This window comes from Nicotiana tomentosiformis, chromosome 5 (genome assembly GCF_000390325.3).
Source record: "Nicotiana tomentosiformis chromosome 5, ASM39032v3, whole genome shotgun sequence".
NCBI lineage: Eukaryota > Viridiplantae > Streptophyta > Magnoliopsida > Solanales > Solanaceae > Nicotiana > Nicotiana tomentosiformis.
In genome coordinates this window covers 79,070,507-79,091,592 of record NC_090816.1, presented here as the reverse complement: position 1 = coordinate 79,091,592, position 21,086 = coordinate 79,070,507, and the positions used below count along the sequence as shown (strand labels likewise).

General features: G+C 43.7%; 1 protein-coding gene across 1 annotated transcript; it reads left to right on the top strand.

The window, feature by feature from the left end:
- The first annotated feature begins 11,091 nt into the window (after positions 1-11,091).
- LOC138892628 (uncharacterized) lies at positions 11,092-11,691 on the top strand. Its single transcript, XM_070176363.1, has one exon. The coding sequence runs from the start codon at positions 11,092-11,094 to the stop codon at positions 11,689-11,691; it is 600 nt and encodes a 199-aa protein (XP_070032464.1).
- Positions 11,692-21,086: the final 9,395 nt, after the last annotated feature.

The following is a 21,086-nucleotide window of genomic DNA, read 5'->3' as shown; positions in this document are numbered from 1 at the left end:
ATAGTAGGCTCGCTTATAGGCGCTCGGCCATACTAGGCTATGTATCTCGACCATGCTGGGCTCGCTCATAGGCGCTCGGCCACAGTAGGCTCGGTATATAACTTTCCATCTGATCAGAGGTTGCCCAATAGGGGCCTGCCCATCGATTATAGCTCGATGGTAATGAAAATACTGTAATACTGTATATATAGGCTTGCTGCTCTCTTGACTGGAAGAAGACAATACTAAAATTGAATATAGAGTCTCGATAAGGAATAATATTGTAACTTATGAGACTAGAATAGTGTGAATAAATTCATGAATATGAACTTCTCTTTTTGTCTCATTACTAACACATGTAGCTACGAGATCATGCCAAAATGAAGGAAGGCTTAGCCTTAACATACCTTATCACAATCTTTTCAATCACCAAGTTGAACTCACCTCTTCGCACCTTAATCTACAAGAATGATAATAATACTATCGTTAAGTTACGAAAGGTACAACTATCGCACAACGAACGACAAACCTATTTTGTATTAAAACGGGCAGCATCTCCCCTATAATATGCCCTTCCTCCAACTTCAAGATAACACCAACAATACAAGGACAGAACAATAACAACATATATACATCATTTTCCAGCCCTATATACACCATCAAATACTACAAAACAGCCCAACACACCCCAATCTCTTCGTACACAAAACGACCACCGTAGTAGTGTCAAACGACCCGAAAATGTTATGACGAACGACCAGCCAACCACCCTACATTTATATGGTGTTTATAAACCCCCTTCCTCCTCCAAAACTCCACAAAATAGTAATAAAACACGCAGCCCAACAGCAACACAAAACAGTCCACAAAACAGTCCGCTACAAGTGAATAACTCGAACTCACGGCTTCCGATCACCATCCCGTGAGTTCTTACAAGTATAGAACGACTTACCATGAATTTACAGAAGAAAAAATGGATGAAAGAGAGCAGTAAACTCACCTTATTTGTTGGATAACTCAGCTCCTATCTTGGTTCTGCAAACTCTAAGTTTTACCTCCAATTGGAACTTGAAAGGGAGAGAAAATCAATTAGGGTTTGTGGGAAATTTTTTGGGAGGATTCTTTGCAGAGCTTATGTCTGGTTATTATGCTCTATTTTAAGTCTAATATATGAAGAAAATAGGCCCTTAAAAGGCCTCTTTGGACGACCCGAAATGGCCCATTTTTGGGCTTTCATTTAAGCAAGTAGGTGACACACCTACTTGTCACCTAGCAGCTTGCGCAGTATCGCAAAAATGCACATATCTCTCTACTCCGATGTCGTATTGACAAATGATTTAATGCGTTGGAAAATAGACTCATAGATCTTTAATTTGATGGGTGGAACACACCATAACTCTAAGTATATTGGGAGAAAATTGCAGTTACATTTGACCCAAAGTTTCAGTAAAACTTATGAATGTAACTTGTGATGACTTTCATCGACTTTTGTTCCACAACTCGCTTGACTTAAAAACATAACACACGGATGTAATACGACTAATATAAATTATAACATAATCTCTTTATCATGTTAATCACCCTAGTCTCACCCCAAAGGTACATGTTATAACATTCCCAACTTGTCGACTTTCGATGAAACATTGTTTTATTTAATTGCTTTAGCTTCTGAACTGTCCAACCCTCTTTGTACTTGTTGTTCATGATCTTCAATATTTGTAACCTCAGAGGTAACATGATTAACTTACTTTATATACTTTTAAATATTATCTCATTTTTTTGTCCTACATTAGTTTGCTTACGACGCATTTTTACATACGAAAATATAGGGTGTAACATCACTCCCCCTTGGGAACATTCGTCCTCGAATGTTTACTCTTGGAGACTTTGGAAACTTTTTCCAGAGTATCCTTCGTACACTAGGTTAAAACCAACCTGCACGTAGCCAGAAACATACTATGCATGCCACACATGGCCAATCTTTATAAATAGCAGCAATTTGCCTCACCGACCGTAAATCATAAATATTGAAAGTGAAAAATAAAAGCTTACCTGATGACCTGCTAGCCTACATAGAGCTATGTTGTAGCGTCCCATCTCGAACCATATCTTCATTTTGAAATAGGTGGGGGTATTTAGACTTCATTTCTTCCTCCGATTCCCACGTCATCTCTTCTACATTCTTGCTCCTCCATAAAACCTTTACGGAAGCTACCTCCTTATTTCGTAGATTGCGGATTTGTCGGTCTAGGATGGCAACTGGAATTTCCTCGTATGACAAGTCCTCTGTAATCTGTACATCATCCGTGGGCACCACTCGGGTAGGATTGCCAATGCACTTCCGTAGCATAGATACGTGAAAAACCGGATGGACAGACTCCAATTCTGAGGGCAACTCTAACTCATAAGCTAGTTGGCCCACTCTCCGAATGATCCTATAAGGCCCAATATACCGTGGGCTAAGCTTTCCTTTCTTGCCAAACCTCATCACGCCCTTCATAGGTGATACCTTTAAGAATACCCAGTCATTAATCCTGAACTCTAAGTCTCGTCGCCGCATGTCAAAATATGACTTCTGACGACTCTGAGCTGTCAACAGTCGCTCCCGGATAACCTTTACTTTCTCTATGGCCTGCTGAACCAGGTCTGGCCCATGTAACCCAGATTCTCCAACATCAAACCACCCTATAGGAGATCTGCACTTACGCCCATACAAAGCCTCGTACGGAGCCATCTGGATACTGGAGTGGTAACTGTTATTATATGCAAACTCGATAAGAGGTAGATGTTCATCCCAACTTCTTTTAAAATCCAACACACATACTCGTAACATATCCTCGAGCGTCTGAATTGTGCGCTCGGCTTGTCCATCAGTCTGTGGATGAAAAGCTGTGCTGAGATTCACCTGAGTCCCTAGACCTCTCTGAAATGACCTCCAAAAATGTGCTGTAAACTGAGCCCCACGGTCAGATATAATAGAAACTGGTACTCCGTGTAGCCGCACTATCTCCTTAATATATAACTTTGCATAATCTTCTGCTGTATATGTAGATCTGACCGGTAGGAAGTGAGCTGATTTCGTGAGCCTATCGACTATCACCCATATGGAATCGAACTTACGATTAGAACGAGGTAAACCCATGATAAAGTCCATGTTTATCGCCTCCCATTTCCATGTCGGGATCTCTATAGTCTGCATTAGCCCTCCGGGCTTCTGGTGTTCTACCTTCACTTGCTGGCAACTAGTACATTGGGCGACAAACTCAGCAATGTTCTTCTTCATATCATTCCACCAGTACATATCCTTAATGTCATGATACATCTTCGTCGATCCAGGGTGGATGGAATACCATGAATAATGTGCCTCTGACATAATCCTGTCTCGTAGCCCTGCTACATCTGGAACACACAAACGACCCTTGTATCTGAGAACCCCATCTCCCTTGAGCTCTAACAATGGCTTCTTCTGCTGCGGAACTCGCTCTCTCAACTCGACCAACTCTGGGTCCTCGTACTGCCTTTCCTTGACTTCAGCTATGAGGGATGATTTTGCAGTGTTTTGGATTACAACTCCACCATCCTCAGAATCTACTAACCGAACCCCCAACGAAGCCAATTGATGAATATCTCTAGCTAATTGTCTTTTCTCGGGCTCTACATGTGCTAAGCTACCCATAGATCGGCGACTTAAGGCATCTGCTACAACATTAGCTTTCCCTGGATGGTAGAGAATGTTAACATCGTAATCTTTCAATAACTCAAGCCATCGCCTCTGTCGCAAATTCAACTCTTTCTGCTTGAAAATATATTGTAGGCTTTTATGATCAGTAAATATATCAACATGAACACCATATAAATAATGCCGCCATATCTTAAGTGCATGGACAACCGCAGCTAACTCGAGGTCGTGGGTCGGATAATTCCTCTCGTGCTTCCTCAACTGCCTTGAAGCATATGCAATTACCTTCCCATGTTGCATCAGGACACATCCTAACCCGACACCTGATGCATCACAATACACGGCATAACCCTCTAGACCCTCTGGAAGTGTTAGAACTGGAGCTGAGGTCAACTTGTTCTTAAGCTCTTGGAAACTCCGCTCACAAGCCTCTGTCCATTGAAACTTAGTTTCTTTCTGTGTCAACTTCGTCAATGGTGCCGAAAGGGAAGAAAAACCCTCTACGAACCTCCGATAGTATCCTGCTAAGCCTAGAAAGCTACGAACCTCTGTCGGAGTGGTAGGTCTAGGCCAAGATTTCACGGCCTCAATCTTCTGAGTGTCCACCTTTATCCCTTCATCTGATACAATATGCCCCAAGAATGCTACAGACTTCAACCAGAACTCACATTTAGAAAACTTAGCATACAACTTACGATCACGGAGGGTTTGGAGTACCGCTCGCAGGTGGTCCGCATGCTCATCCTCTGAACGGGAATAAACCAGAATATCATCAATAAATACTATCACGAACAGATCTAAAAATGGCCGGAATAGGCTATTCATCAAGTCCATAAATACAGCGGGTGCATTAGTCAACCCGAAGGACATGACAAGGAACTCGAAGTGGCCATATCGGGTCCTGAAGGCTGTCTTCGGAATATCTTTTTCCCGAACTCTGACCTGGTGGTACCCCGACCTCAAATCAATCTTGGAAAAGCATCTAGCTCCCTGCAACTGATCAAACAAGTCATCGATCCTTGGAAGTGGATACTTATTCTTAATAGTTACCTTGTTCAACTGCCTATAATCGATACACATCCTCAGCGAGCCGTCTTTCTTCCGCACAAATAGTACCGGTGCACCCCAAGGTGAGGTACTGGGCCTAATGTAACCTTTCTCCAGCAAATCTTTTAACTGCTCCTTCAACTCCTTCAATTCGGCAGGTGCCATTCTATACGGAGGGACGGATATTGGTTGAGTTCCTGGAAGCAAATCGATGCTAAAATCAATCTCTCGCTCTGGAGGAATACCTGGAAGCTCATCTGGAAACACATCTGCATACTCTTTGACTATGGGAATAGACTGAAGTGTAGGTATCTCAGCATCTGCATCTCTAACTCGCACAATATGATAAATGCACCCTTTTGCGATCATTTTCCTCGCCTTCAGATAGGAAATAAACCTACCTCTAGGTGTTGGTGTATTACCTACCCATTCAAGGACTGGCTCACCCGGAAAATGAAATTTGGCTACCTTTGCTCGGCAATCAACTGTGGCATAGCAAGCTGCCAACCAGTCCATGCCCATGATAGCATCAAAGTCCATCATCTCTAGCTCAACTAGGTCAGCTGAGGTCTGACGACTACAAATTGTCACCCTACAACCTCGGTAAACCCGTCTAGCAATAATCGATTCTCCGACCGGTGTAGATACCGCAAAAGGATCACTTAGTATTTCAGGCACTATACCAAACTTCCTCGCGACAAATGGGGTAATATACGATAAAGTAGATCCTGGGTCTATCAAAGCATAAGCATCGTGAGAGCAAATGGTTAATATACCTGTCACAACGTCTGGTGAAGACTCCTGGTCCTGTCGACCCGCTAAAGCATAGATACGGTTCTGATTACCACTTGAACTGGAACCTCTACCTCTGCCTCGACCTCTACCAGCCGAAGACTGAGACTCACGCCTTGAAGGATGCACGGACATAGACGATCCTGTTGCTGAACTCGCTGGTTGTGCCATTCCCCCAGAATCTCTATTTGGGCAATCTCGCATCATATGCCCCGGACGCCCACATGTATAACAAGCATCAGAACCTGCTCGGCATTGACCCAAGTGTCCTCTACCACAGATGTCACACCGCGGAGGAAATGACCATGTCTGCGCAGAACCTCGTTGTCGCTGCAAACCCGACGCCCGTGAGCTCTCACCTGGTCCTGACTGAGTATAGCGGTCATACCCGTAACCCTGTAACTGAGGTGGCGGAGGCCTAGGTGGCCGTCCGAAGTACTGGGTCCTATAACTACCCTGAGATTGCTCCTGAGACCTGGGAAATCTCATCCTCTTACGTTGCCCTTGCTCAGCCCTCTCTGTACCCTGCTGCCGACGCCTACCCCTTTCTATATTCTGGGCGAATGCCTGAATCCGGGAGATATCCATACTATCCTGCAATGCAGCGGTGGCACATGCCTCGGTTAACTCTGGGGCTAACCCTGCTATAAACCTGTGAATCCTGTCCCGCATAGTAGAAACTATGGATGGTGCATATCTGGCCAATGAGTCAAAACGGAGACTATACTCTCGAACACTCATATTACCCTACTTGAGGGCTAGAAACTGATCGACTCGAGCCTGTCGGATCTCCCGCGGTAAGTACTGGTCAAGGAAAGCATCTGAAAAATTCTCCCAAATAGCTGGAGGTGTATCACGTCCCCTGGACCTCTCCCATCCCTCATACCAAAGGATGGCTATATCTCGGAGTCGAAAAGCTGCTAGCTCAACTGCCTCTTTCTCCGTGGCATGCATAACACGAAAGATCCTGTGAAGCTGATCTATGAAATCCTGCGGTCCTCCCTCTGATCTGTCCCCGTGAACTCTGGGGGACTCAAAGCAATAAACTCTCGGACCCTTGAACTCCCAGACCCCTCAGAAGTTCCTGCACTAGCTGATGCCCTAGCATGTTGCTGGGTAGCTACCAACTGTGTCAACAAATGCACCGCACTCCTTAAGTCCTGATCTGATGGAAGTGGAGGGGGAACTGGATGTGCGGTTTCCCTAGGAATCTCCGTAGTTGGTGGAGGAGCCGGTAATGGCTGAGTAGGGGTCTCCCCTTGAGCCTCAGACTGGGCCCCATCTACTGGGGGTACCCTGTTGGTCCCCTCACCTACTACTGTATCTCTCCTCTGGCTAGCCGTAGTCTTCCTAGTCACCGTCATCTGTGCATGCAAACACCAACACATAAGTTTAATTCAAATTTCCTATAACTCAGTTCTATAGCACGATTTAGATTTCAAAGAAGTGTAACCAACTCCTAAATGCCCTGTAGTTCCTTGCTTATATAATGTGGTGCACAACACATCTATAAACAAGACCCTACTAGACACGGCTTGTAGACTCCCTAGGACAGAACTGCTCTGATACCAAGTTTGTCACGCCCCGAACCTAGGAGCGAGACAAGCACCCCGTGCCTCACCTAACCTGGCGTACCAAATTGCGACTAAGGGACTCTGAACACATAATGTCATACTTTGGCCATGGGGCCACCTTGCAAGACAATTTGCGAAGCAAAATATAAAACTGAATGGAAACTAGCACTAACTAAATATCAATATAAAGCTAGGCCGACAAGGCCGTCATAGCTACTACAGCTGACAAACCACCAATTTATACAAACCCAACATACTGCACTAACCAACAGGATATGCCTACAAGCCTCTACTGATAGATGTACTGTGATCGGAACAGGGCCCCGACCTACCCATAACATATATACAGATATACATAAGATGTACACAAAACTCTAGTCCTGGCAACTCCGAAAGACGTGGAGCTTACCGATCAGGCGGAACTCGGAAAACACCTACTGAGGAGGTCTACCCGTCTGTCTGTCTGAACCTGCACGCATGAAATGCAGCGCCCCCAAAAAAGGGACGTCAGTACGAAATAATGTACCGAGTATGTAAGGCAATAAAATAACTGAAATCTGAAACTGAACTGATAATATGATAACTGAAATTAACTGGGAGTCAAAGATGATCTGGAGATATACTTACCTGCTGATACTGACTCAACTCCTTCAATATAGTAAGTAAAATAATTGTACGGCCTTATAAGGCTCGGTATATATAACTGCTCTGCCATAGTAGGCTCGCTTATAGGCGCTCGGCCATACTAGGCTATGTATCTCGACCATGCTGGGCTCGCTCATAGGCGCTCGGCCACAGTAGGCTCGGTATATAACTTTCCATCTGATCAGAGGTTGCCCAATAGGGGCCTGCCCATCGATTATAGCTCGATGGTAATGAAAATACTGTAATACTGTATATATAGGCTTGCTGCTCTCTTGACTGGAAGAAGACAATACTAAAATTGAATATAGAGTCTCGATAAGGAATAATATTGTAACTTATGAGACTAGAATAGTGTGAATAAATTCATGAATATGAACTTCTCTTTTTGTCTCATTACTAACACATGTAGCTACGAGATCATGCCAAAATGAAGGAAGGCTTAGCCTTAACATACCTTATCACAATCTTTTCAATCACCAAGTTGAACTCACCTCTTCGCACCTTAATCTACAAGAATGATAATAATACTATCGTTAAGTTACGAAAGGTACAACTATCGCACAACGAACGACAAACCTATTTTGTATTAAAACGGGCAGCATCTCCCCTATAATATGCCCTTCCTCCAACTTCAAGATAACACCAACAATACAAGGACAGAACAATAACAACATATATACATCATTTTTCAGCCCTATATACACCATCAAATACTACAAAACAGCCCAACACACCCCAATCTCTTCGTACACAAAACGACCACCGTAGTAGTGTCAAACGACCCGAAAATATTATGACGAACGACCAGCCAACCACCCTACATTTATATGGTGTTTATAAACCCCCTTCCTCCTCCAAAACTCCACAAAATAGTAATAAAACACGCAGCCCAACAGCAACACAAAACAGTCCACAAAACAGTCCGCTACAAGTGAATAACTCGAACTCACGGCTTCCGATCACCATCCCGTGAGTTCTTACAAGTATAGAACGACTTACCATGAATTTACAGAAGAAAAAATGGATGAAAGAGAGCAGTAAACTCACCTTATTTGTTGGATAACTCAGCTCCTATCTTGGTTCTGCAAACTCTAAGTTTTACCTCCAATTGGAACTTGAAAGGGAGAGAAAATCAATTAGGGTTTGTGGGAAATTTTTGGGAGGATTCTTTGCAGAGCTTATGTCTGGTTATTATGCTCTATTTTAAATCTAATATATGAAGAAAATAGGCCCTTAAAAGGCCTCTTTGGACGACCCGAAATGGCCCATTTTTGGGCTTTCATTTAAGCAAGTAGGTGACACACCTACTTGTCACCTAGCAGCTTGCGCAGTATCGCAAAAATGCACATATCTCTCTACTCCGATGTCGTATTGACAAATGGTTTAATGCGTTGGAAAATAGACTCATAGATCTTTAATTTGATGGGTGGAACACACCATAACTCTAAGTATATTGGGAGAAAATTGCAGTTACATTTGACCCAAAGTTTCAGTAAAACTTATGAATGTAACTTGTGATGACTTTCATCGACTTTTGTTCCACAACTCGCTTGACTTAAAAACATAACACACGGATGTAATACGATTAATATAAATCATAACATAATCTCTTTATCATGTTAATCACCCTAGTCTCACCCCAAAGGTACATGTTATAACATTCCCAACTTGTCGACTTTCGATGAAACATTGTTTTATTTAATTGCTTTAGCTTCTGAACTGTCCAACCCTCTTTGTACTTGTTGTTCATGATCTTCAATATTTGTAACCTCAGAGGTAACATGATTAACTTACTTTATATACTTTTAAATATTATCTCATTTTTTTGTCCTACATTAGTTTGCTTACGACGCATTTTTACATACGAAAATATAGGGTGTAACAGGCCGGGGCTGGGGTAGAGGCTGAGGAGGGGCAAATGTTGTAGCTAGAGCACCTGCACAAGTAGCGACTGAGGAGTCACCAGTTGTTCCAGTTGGGGGACAGGCATCCGAGGTGCCTGTTTTCACCCCTGGACTTCAGGAGACCCTAGTACACTTCATGAGTATCTTCAGTACTCTAGTTCAGGCAGGATTGATCTGGTTGCTCCAACTACATCTCAGGATGGGGGAGGAGCTCAAACTCCCTCGGCTCGTACTCCAGAGCAGCAGGTCCATATTGATCAGGTTTCGAGTGTCATGCTAGCACAACCCGTTATTCTGGTTCAACCTGAGTTAGGCCAGTGGCATCCGAGGAGGAGCATAGGAGAATTGAGAGGTTCAAGAAGTATGTTCCTCCTACTTTTAGTGGCACATCTACTGAGGATGCACATGGTTTTCTAGAGAAGTGCCACCGTATTCTCCGCGCCATAGGTATTGTGGAGTTGAGCAGAGTTGCTTTTACTATATTTCAGCTGTCAAGAGCAGCATATAGGTGGTGGCATGCTTACGAGGAGGGTAGACCAGCTGATGCAGCCCCACTCACTTGGGCTCAGGTTTTAGAGATGTTTTTGAGAGAGTTTGTTCCCCAAACCCTTCGGGATGCATGGCGCGCAGAGTTTGAGCAGCTGCGTCAAGGGACCATGTCAGTGTCAGAGTATTCCATCAGATTCAGTGAGTTTTCCTAACATGTACCTACCTTGGTTTCTACAGTCAGAGAGCGAGTCCGTAGATTTATCGAGGGGCTAAGTTATGGTCTTAGATTCAGCATGGCTTAAGAGTTAGAAACGGATACTCCATTTCAGCAAGTTGTAGAGATCGCTCGAAGGATGGAGGGTATGCAGGGCCGAGAGAGGGAGGACAGGGAGGCCAAGAGGCCTCGAGGTAGTGGAGGATTTAGTGGCAGCCACGCTGCAATTTCAGCCCATCATGGCAGAGGGTATGTGAGGCGGCCAGTTCATTCAGCACTTCCAGCTACTAGCAGTGCTCCGGATATTCTTAAGGTCTCAGGCTGCCCATTATGCACCACCACTTTCCAGTGCACCTCATACGTGGGGTGCCTTCAGTAGTCAGTCTAGTCGACTAGGCCAGAGTCAATTTCAGTACCCACGCCCACCAAGAGCTTGTTTCGAGTGTGGTTATACCAGACATATGGTTAGGGACTGTCCCAGACTTAGGAGGGGTGCACCTCTACAAACTACACAGGCTCTACAGATTCCATAGGGTCCACAATGTTCACATGCCATGGTTACCGCTCCATTTGCCGCTCCACCTGCGCTGCCAGCTAGTGGTAGAGGTCAGGCGGGTAGAGGTCACCCTAGAGGGGGAGGCCAGGCTCGTTTCTATGCTTTTTCTGGTAGGAAAGAGGCGGTTGCATCGGATGTTGTCATAACAAGTATTGTTCTGGTCTGTCATAAGGATGCATCAGTCTTATTTGATCTGGGTTCCACTTATTCATATGTGTCATCTTACTTTGCTCTGTATTGCTCCGTATTTGAATATATCCCGTGATTCTTTGAGTGCTCCTGTATATGTGTCCATGCCTGTGGGAGATTCTATTATTGTAGACCGTGTCTATCAGCCGTGTTTAGTCACTATTGGTGGTTATGAGACCAGAGTTGATCTGTTGCTACTCAGTATAGTGGACTTTGGCGTGATCTTGGGCATGGATTGGTTGTTGCCCTATCACACTATTCTGGATTGTCATGCCAAGACTGTGACACTGGTTATGCCAAGGTTGCCACGATTGGAGTGGAGGGGTACATTGGATTATATTCCTAGAAGGGTTGTGTCCTTTCTAAAGACACAACTGATGGTTGAGAAGGGGTGTGAAGGGTATCTAGCCTTTGTGAGGGATGTCAGTGCTGATACTCCTACCGTCGAGTTAGTTCCGATTATGAGAGATTTCCTAGATATGTTTCCAGCAGACCTACCAGGCATGCTGCCCGATAGGGATATCAATTTTGGTATTGACCTAGTGCCGGGCACTCAACCCATTTCTATTCCACCATATCGTATGGAACTAGTGGAGCTGAAGGAATTAAAGGAACAATTTTAGGAGTTGCTTGATAAGGGTTTTATCCGGCCAAGTGTTTTGCCCTGGGTGCTCCGGTTCTATTTGTGAAGAAGAAGGATGGTACTATGCGAATGTGTATTTCTTATAGGCAGCTGAACAAAGTTACATTCAAGAATAGGTACCCACTACCGTGCATTGATGACCTATTTGACCAGCTTCAGATTGCTAGCGTGTTGTCGAAGATTGATTTGAGGTCTGGGTATCATCATTTGAAGATTCGGGATCCGGATATCCCGAAGACTACTTTTAGGACTCGGTATGGTTGCTACGAGTTTCTAGTGATGTCATTTGGGCTGACTAACTCCCCAACAATATTTATGCACTTGATAAATAGTGTGTTCCAATCATATCTTGATTCTTTCATCATTGTGTTTATTGATAACATCTTGGTGTATTCTCACAGTCGGGAGGATCATGAGCAGTACTTGAGGACATGCTATAGACCTTGAGGGAGAAGAAGTTATATGCAGTATTCTCTAAGTGTGAATTTTGGCTTGATTCAGTGGCTTTTTTGGGTCATGTGGTGTCTAGTGAGGGGATCAAGTTCAACTTTCGAGACGCGTAGGCAATCACCCTACCATCTTGCATCAACACCGCGCCAAGCCCAATACGCGATGCATCACAATACACAGTGTAAGACCCCGATCCTGTAGGCAACACCAACATTGGGGCCGTAGTCAATGCAGTCTTGAGCTTCTGAAACCTCAACTCACACTCGTCGGACCACCTGAAAGGAGCACCCTTTTGGGTCAATCTAGTCAAAGGTGCATCAATAGATGAAAACCCATCTATTATCGAGACGCTACCATCTTGCATCAACACCGCGCCAATCACCCAACCGTCTTGCATCAACACCGCACTAAGCCCAATACGTGACGCATCAGAATACACAGTGTAAGACCCCAAACTTGTAGGCAACACCAACATTTGGGTTGTAGTCAATGCAGTCTTGAGCTTCTAAAAGCTCAACTCACACTCGTCGGACCACCTGAAAGGAGCACCCTTTTGGGTCTATCTAGTCAAAGGTGCAACAATGGATGAAAACCCCTCTACAAAATACCGATAATATCCTGCCAAACCCTAGACCGTCTTCAGCTATTGAGATATGTAGTATCCTTGGTTTGGCAGGATATTATCGCCGTTTCATAGAGAGATACCACATGACCATAATAGTAAGGTGTATAAGGTGTGTTAAAAGTGAGTAGTATTTTAAATAATTTGAGATAATTCTTAATTATGTGAATAATTGGTAATTATTAGTTAATGGGGGAATTAGTGGTTAGTGGTTGATTAACTAAAGTCTTTGGATAAATACCAAGCCAAAAATGTGGCAGCCCCAAGCCCCTCATAGCACTGTAGAGGCGTACGATCTGATCCCATACGAATAGATAAACTTTTATCGGGCCACTAGCCCCACTCGCGAAGGTATGTGTGAGTATAGAAGTCCCGGAACTACCGATCACATAAACACAACACGAGAATATGAATGTAAGAAAAAACTTAATTGTTACCGACAATCAAATATCCTGCCAAAACTCAAAGTAAAGAGGCTCGGTCAAATACATAAATTCTAGTCTCAAATTCAGTTATGAATTCAAGTAATCAAATAGGCAAGATTAATTCAAGTAGTACAATTAAGGCATGATGTAGGTCTAAGTCAACCTGGACATAAAAAACAATCTGGCATACGTATGGACACTTGTCACCTCGTACATATGTAGAACCCCTAGCGCGTAGCACATAAAAAAATAAAATACCTACGCAGATAATTCCCTCTTACAATAACATAATAACCCACCGGCGTGGACACATATAGAGGAACACCCAAGGAATCACGAGATATATCCAGATAAGGAGAAAAAAGAGAAGAGACATAAGAATAGGTAGACCCTGTATCAAATAGTACCGAAGAATCTCTACGTCAAAGATAAATAATATATGTGATCACGGCATTGGAAGCTATTGCTTTTGGTCTAGCTCGAAGGCATAGAATCTAGTCGGAGCACTACCAGGCTGGCCTCTACCTCTAGGGCGATCCCTACCCACCTGCCCTCCACCTCTGGCCAGCCGAACGGACGGTGCGCCAGCTGGTATGGTAATCATAGGCTAATGGCTTTGCTACACTACCTTGCCCCAAGCCTGGGACAAAGCCTCCTCACATGACCAAGCTCCCCGCACTCGAAACAACATCTCGGTGCGGGAAACTGCTAACCCTGAATAGCTGGTGGATGGTAGGCGCTCTTTGGAATGGCACTGAAGTAAGGTCGTACTGAAGCACCCCGAACATGATGTGGTGTTGAATACATGGGCCTGCTAGGATGACCCTTCATGAACTGACCTCAACCCTCAGACGAGGCACCAGTAAACCCACTTGAATGCTGAGGCTGTTTATACTTCGACATGAACTCTCTACCCTGGTTACGAATACACTCGATCCTCCGAGCTATCTCCACTACCTGGAGAAAAGGAGTCCCTAACTCTGTCTCTCGGGCCATAGAAATCTGAATCCCATAGTGCAATCCCGCCATAAACCTCTGCACTCTCTCTACATATATAGAAAGTATGATAGTTGCATGACAAAACAAATCAGTGAATCTCGCCTCATAGTCAGTCACATACATCTGACCCTACTGAAGCCGCTCGAACTCACCTCGTAACTCCTCCCTCTGTGAAGCTGGAATATACCTCTCCAGGAAAATGTGCATGAACCGATCCCAAGTTAAGGGAGGTAAACCTGCTGTCCTACTCGTAAGATAAGATTGCCACCATTTACGGGCCTTCCCCTCTAGCTGAAATGTGGTGAAGTCTACCCCACTAGACTTTACTAGTCTCAAATTATGCAGCCTCTCCCTGCAACAGTCAATGAATTCTGTGGGTCCTCCTACTGCTTACCACTAAAGTGAGGAGGATTAAGCCTAGTACATCTGTCTAGTTGCTTCTGCTCCACAACAGTCTCGGCCGGTCTAATCTCTATCCTAGCCACTACAACCGGTTGAACTTTGCTCGCAGGTAGTACCCTTGGGGTATGATAAATCGCAGGAGAGTGCCCTGGCGCATGAGCGTTAGGGGTATGTGCTCCCCCTCCTTCCTGAGATGTGGCCGGGTCCGTTGGAAATAATTTGGCCTGAGTCATAGAGTCCTTGAACCGCAACATATGGCCCATGAGCTTCTAGAAGCCTGACACGATCATGAACTCTAGTGGAGCTTGCTCGATTGTAGGTATCTCATCCTGCTCCTCAATAATAGGATCCTCCACCGGATCCACTAGTGGTGCCACTAGGGAAACTCTGGGATGCCCTTGCCCCCATAGCAGCAGTTATGGCCCTATCTCGGCCTCTACGTCTACCTCTGACATCAGGGGAGCAACCCCTACCACCAGATGAAGCCATTGCCCGCGTTCTCCCCATCTGTGAGAGAATAAAAGAAATATTTAGACATAGAACATCATCAATAGCATGGTCAAAATTGAAGAAAGAGAAGTTTCCTAGAACCCTATAGCCTCTCAAAGATAAGTGCAGTACATCGATCCGCAAGACTCTACTAGGTCTGCTCATGACTCGTGAAACCTATGTGAACCTAGTACTCTGATACCAAGGTGTCATGACCCATCTCCCACCATAGGCCGTGATGGCTCCCAACGTTACCGTTAGACAAGCCAACAGTAAGCCCTCAACCCAAACAACCGTTCATAACACTTCTTAAAATTAAGAATTTAAATAATAGAGCGGAGATAGGTTTAGAAACCATAATAAAATACTTTCATTCTTAATAAGTCATGAGATATGATGAAAACATAATGCGAAATGATATAAATATTAGGTACAACCATGATCATCTACTAAAATCCCTAAAAGCGTCACAAGTGCATGAGCATCTAATGGAATATACAAAATCACTACAACTACTTTATGAAATGAAAGTAGATAGAATAAAATAAATATAGGGGGAAGGAGATTCCGGGTGCTATGGGCCAAAGCATGGGAGGCATCTCAACACTAAGTCTCCGGCTGAAGCGATTACGTGCCTGGGTGACCACCTGATGTACCTGTCTCAGTACCTGCACAATTAGCGCAGAAGTGAAGTATGAGTACGTAAATCAACGCGCACTAAGTAAGTATCTAGTCTAACCTCGAAGAAGTAGTGATGAGGGGTCGACATTGACACTTACTAGTGGTCCAATAATGACGTACATAAAAGTAGACAGGTATGAAACACAACAAGTAGCAATGAAACAGATAAATATAAATAACATGATTCTCTACGTAAGAATAATTATGAAATCATCAAATACCATGAAATGCCTCGAAGGAAATAAAGATAACTAGTATTAAATACGATATCAAATCTCAAGTAAGGAAAACTCTTATCTACTATGACTCCCTATCGAATATAAGGGACGAATTCTGCCGAGGTTGTATGGCCCTATCCATAAGAATAGTCTTACATAACACCGATGAGGTCGTACGTCTCGATCCATAGATGCATCTCATAATAATTCCGATGTTGTACGGCCCGATCCATAATAATATGTTACACCATATGTTTTCGTACGTAAGAGTACGTCGTAAGTCAATTGATGTAAGCTCAGAAATGAGATCATCTTTAAAAGTGTACAAAGTAAGTTATTCATGTTACCATGGAGGTTACAAATATGTAAGATCACAAATAATAAGTACCAAGAGGGTTGGAAGGCTTAGAAGCTAAACGAATTGAAGAAAATAAGTCTCGTCAAAAGTCGACCAGTTGGGAATATTATAACATGTACTTTTAGGGTGAAAACAGGGTGATTAACTTTATAAGGAGGTTATTCTATGAGTTATTTTAGTCATATCATAGTCGTGTGTTATGTTTTGAAGTCAAGCGAGTTGTGGAACAAAAGTTTGCAAAGGTCATCACAAGTTACATTCATAAATGTGCTGAAACTTAGGTCAAATGTAGCTGAGCTTTTATACCGATATCTTGGAATTATGTTATTATCCACGTATCCAATTGACAATTTATGAGTCTAGTTTCTAACGCATTAAACCGTTCGTCGATACGATATTGGAGTAGAGATATATTTGAAGTTTCGCGAGACTGCGCAGACTGCATAGGTGTCAAGTAGGTGTGTCACTGAAGCTTTTTGAGAAATACATTTTGTGCATTATATGAGGTCTTTTTGGGACATATTATATACCATATTGAAGGTATTTCAATGTAGTTTCTAATTCTCTTAACCGTTCATTCATATGACATCAGGATAAAAAGATATAAGCATCGGAAGAAGGGCCAATGCTAGGGTGCCAAGCTAGCACCTCTTTGACTTTTCAAAAGTTGATATATATAGGTTTTAAATCGTCTCTCTCTCTCTCTCTCCCTCTCTCTCTCTCTTCATTTTTCATAGAATAAGACTAGAGAACCCCCATAAACTTACCCTTAAGATCGCTACAAGGGTTCCAAAAAATATTAACATCCCGGGTATGAAATCAAGAAGCGATAACATTAGAACGATCCCTACGACGTAAGTAGCGCTATATTGCCTCTCTTTTTCTTTGTAGCTTGGGTTTTGGAAGTTACTTCATAGTTAGGAAAATTCCTACTTTCTTTATTTAAGTTTTTAAATATCAATGAAGGTTGATAAATTCGTTTCCTAATAGTTAGAACTCACGGGACGGTGATCGGAAGCCGTGAGTTTGATTTATTTCACTTTTAGTGGGCTGTTTTGTAGTCCACTTGTGTTGGCCTATTGTGCTACTTATTTATGGAGTTTGGAAGGATAAAGGGCATGGAGAAATGCCACATGTGGTAGGGTAGTGGGCTGGTCGCTCGTCGTTGCAATTTTAGGCTAATTAATAACTTGTTGATTGGGTGTGTTATGGTATGCTTGGGTTTTTGTTGTATTAAAGGTCCCGAATAGTAGTTAGGTTGTTTTTGAGTTGCTGGTTGTATTGTGTTGTTGTCTTGCCTATAGTAGGCTTGAGGGAGCAGTAAAATCAGGGGAAATGCTGCCTGTTTTATTTTAGTATCGATTTATCGTTTGAGATACGTGATATACTAGCGCCATCTAAGTTGTACATGTATTTCTTTGTTATAGGGTTGGCGGGCTATTTGTCATAAGCTTGTTGTTGAGTTGCATTGATGACTTGAGGTATGTTAAGACTAAATCTTTCCTTCATTTTTGCATGATCCCGTAACTACATGAGTTTGATAACGAGACATAAAGAGAAGTTCGGAATCCTAAACTTATGTACATTATCCTAGTCTCATAAGTTACAGTATCCTCCCTTATCGGGACTTTATATTCAGTTAAGTATTGTTTTCTTCTAGTCAAGAGAGCAGAGAATCTATATATATATATATATTCAGTATTACAGTACTTTCACCACCATCGAGCTATAATTGATGGGCATTCCCCTATTGGGTAACCTCTGATCTGATGGTAAGTTATATACCGAGCCTACTGTGGCCGAGTTCCTATGAGCGAGCCCAGAATGGCCGAGATACAGAGCCTAGTATGGTCGAGCGCCTATGAGCGCGCCTACTACGGCAGAGCAGTTGTACATACCGAGCCTTATAGGGCCGTACAGTTATTTTACTTACTATATTGAGAGACAGATGAGTCAGTATCAGCAAGTAAGCATATCTTCAAATTATATTTGACTCCCAGGTACTTTCAGTTATTATATTATCAGTTCAGTTTCAGTTTTCAGTTATTCTGTTGCCTTACATACTCTGTACATTATTTCGTACTGACATCCCTTTTGTTGGGGACGCTGTATTTCATGCCTGCAGGTCCTGATAGACAGCTGGATAGACCTTCCCAGTAGACAAAGTCAAACATCAGCTTGGTTTGTAAGCTCCACTTCCTCGGAGTTAGAAGGTCTATATCTTGGAGTCCATTTTATATATACAAGTTTGATGGGAAGGTCGAGGCCCTGTCCCGACCATGATATAGTTCAGTTATCCTTAGAGACTTGTAGAAGAGTCATGTATATTTTATATATTAGTATTGTGGCTTTACCAGCCCTATGTAGATGTTTAGTTTGATGTTGCTGGTCGTAGACGTTATTTTCAGCTGATTCAGAAGATGGCCTCATCGGCCTAAGTTGAGGGTTACCCCTCTAGAGTTCACAGTTACAGAGTGGTACGCTCGGGCTGAGTATGACACCAGGTGTTGGCCACGCCTCTTCAGGTTTGGGGCGTGACATAATATTTCATAGCACTGCAGAGGCGTACGATCCGATCCCATAGGAATAGATAAACTTTTATCGTGCCACTTGCCCACTCGCGAAGGTATGTACGAGTCTAGAAGTCCTGGAACTACCGATCACATAAACACAACACGAGAATATGAATGCAAGAGAAAACATAATTGTTACCGACAATCAAATATCCTGCCAAAACTCAAAGTAAAGAGGCTCGGTCAAATACATAAATTCTAGTCTCAAATTCAGTTATGAATTCAAGTAATCAAATAGGCAAGATTAATTCAAGTAGTACAATTAAGGCATGATGTAGGTCTAAGTAACCTGGACATAAAAAACAATCTGGCATACGCATGGACACTTGTCACCTCGTACATATGTAGAACCCCTAGCGCGTAGCACATAAAAAAATAAAATACCTACGCAGATAATTCCCTCTTACAACAACATAATAACCTACCGGCGTGGACACATATAGAGGAACACCCAAGGAATCACGAGATATATCCAGATAAGGAGAAAAAAGTGAAGAGACATAAGAATAGGTAGACCCTAGATCAAATAGTACTGAAGAATCTCTACGTCAAACATAAATAATACATGTGATCATGGCATTGGAAGCTACTTCCTCTAGTCTAGCTCGAAGGCATATAATCTAGCCGGAGCACCACCAGACTAGCCTCTACCTCTAGGGCAATCCCTACCCACCTGCTCTCCACCTCTGGCCAGCCGAACGAATGGTGCGACATCTGGTATGGTAATCATAAGCTGATAGCATTGCTACACTGCCTTGCCCTAAGCCTGGGACAAAGCCTCCTCACATGACCAAGCTCCCCGCACTTGAAACAACCTCTCGGTGTGGGAAACTGCTAACTCTGCATCTGGCCCTAATAGCTTGAGTACCCACTAGAGGAACCCTAGATAGCTGGTGGATGGTAGGCGCTCTTTGGAATGTCACTGAAGTAAGGCCGCACTGGAGCACCCCGAACAGGCTGTGGTGTTGAATACATGGGCCTGCTAGGATAACCTTTCATGAACTGACCTCAGCCCTCAGACGAGGTGCCACTAAACCCACTTGAATGCCGAGGCCGTTTATACTTCGACATGAACTCTCTACCCTAGTTACAAATACACTCGATCCTCTGAGCTATCTCCACTACCTGGAGGAAAGGAGTCCACAACTCTTTCTCTCGGGCCATAGAAACCTAAATCCCATAGTGCAAGCCCGCCATAAACCTCTGCACTCTCTCTACATCTGTAGCAAGTATGATAGCTGCATGACAAAACAAATTAGTGAATCTCGCCTCATAGTCGGTCACATACATCTGACCCTACTGTAGCCACTCTAACTCACCTCGTAACTCCTCCCTCTGTGAAGCTGGAATATACCTCTCTAGGAAAATGTGCGTGAACTCATCCCAAGTCAAGGGTGGTGAACCTACTGTCCTACTCGTAAGATAAGATTGCCACCATTTACTAGCCTTCCCCTCTAGCTGAAATATGGTGAAGTCTACCTCACTAGACTCCACTAGTCCCAAATTATGCAGCCTCTCCCTGCAATGGTCAATGAAATTCTGTGGGTCCTCCTACTACACACCGCTAAAGTGGGGAGGATGAAGCCTAGTACATCTGTCCAGCTGCTTCTGCTCCACAACAGTCTCGGCCAGTCTGATCTCTATCCTAGCCACTATGACCAGTTGAACTTTGCCCGCAGGTAGTACCCTTGGGGCATGATAAATCGAAGGAGAGTGCCCTGACGCATGAGCGGTAGGGGTATGTGCTCCCCCTCCTGCCTGAGATGTGGCCGGGTCCGCTGGAAATAATTTGGCCTGAGTCATAGAGTCCTTGAACCGCAACATATGGCCCATGACCTCCTAGAAGCCCGACACAGTCATGAACTCTGGTGGAGCCTGCTCGACTATAGGTATCTCATCCTGCTCCTCAATAATAGGATCCTCTACCAGATCCACTGGTGGAGCCACTAGGGAAACTCTTGGATGCCCATGCCCGCCTTGTAGGAGGTCTGGCCCTACCTCGGCCTTTACGTCTACCTATGACATCAGGGGAGCAATCCCCTACCACTAGATGACGCCATCACCTGCGTTCTCACCATCCGTGAGAGAATAAAAGAAACATTTAGACATAGAACATCATTAATAGCATGATCAGAATTGAAGAAAGAGAAGTTTCCTT

Excerpts from the sequence above, each read along its gene's own strand:
- LOC138892628 (XM_070176363.1), top strand. The coding sequence starts at position 11,092 with ATGTGTCATCTTACTTTGCTCTGTATTGCTCCGTATTTGAATATATCC.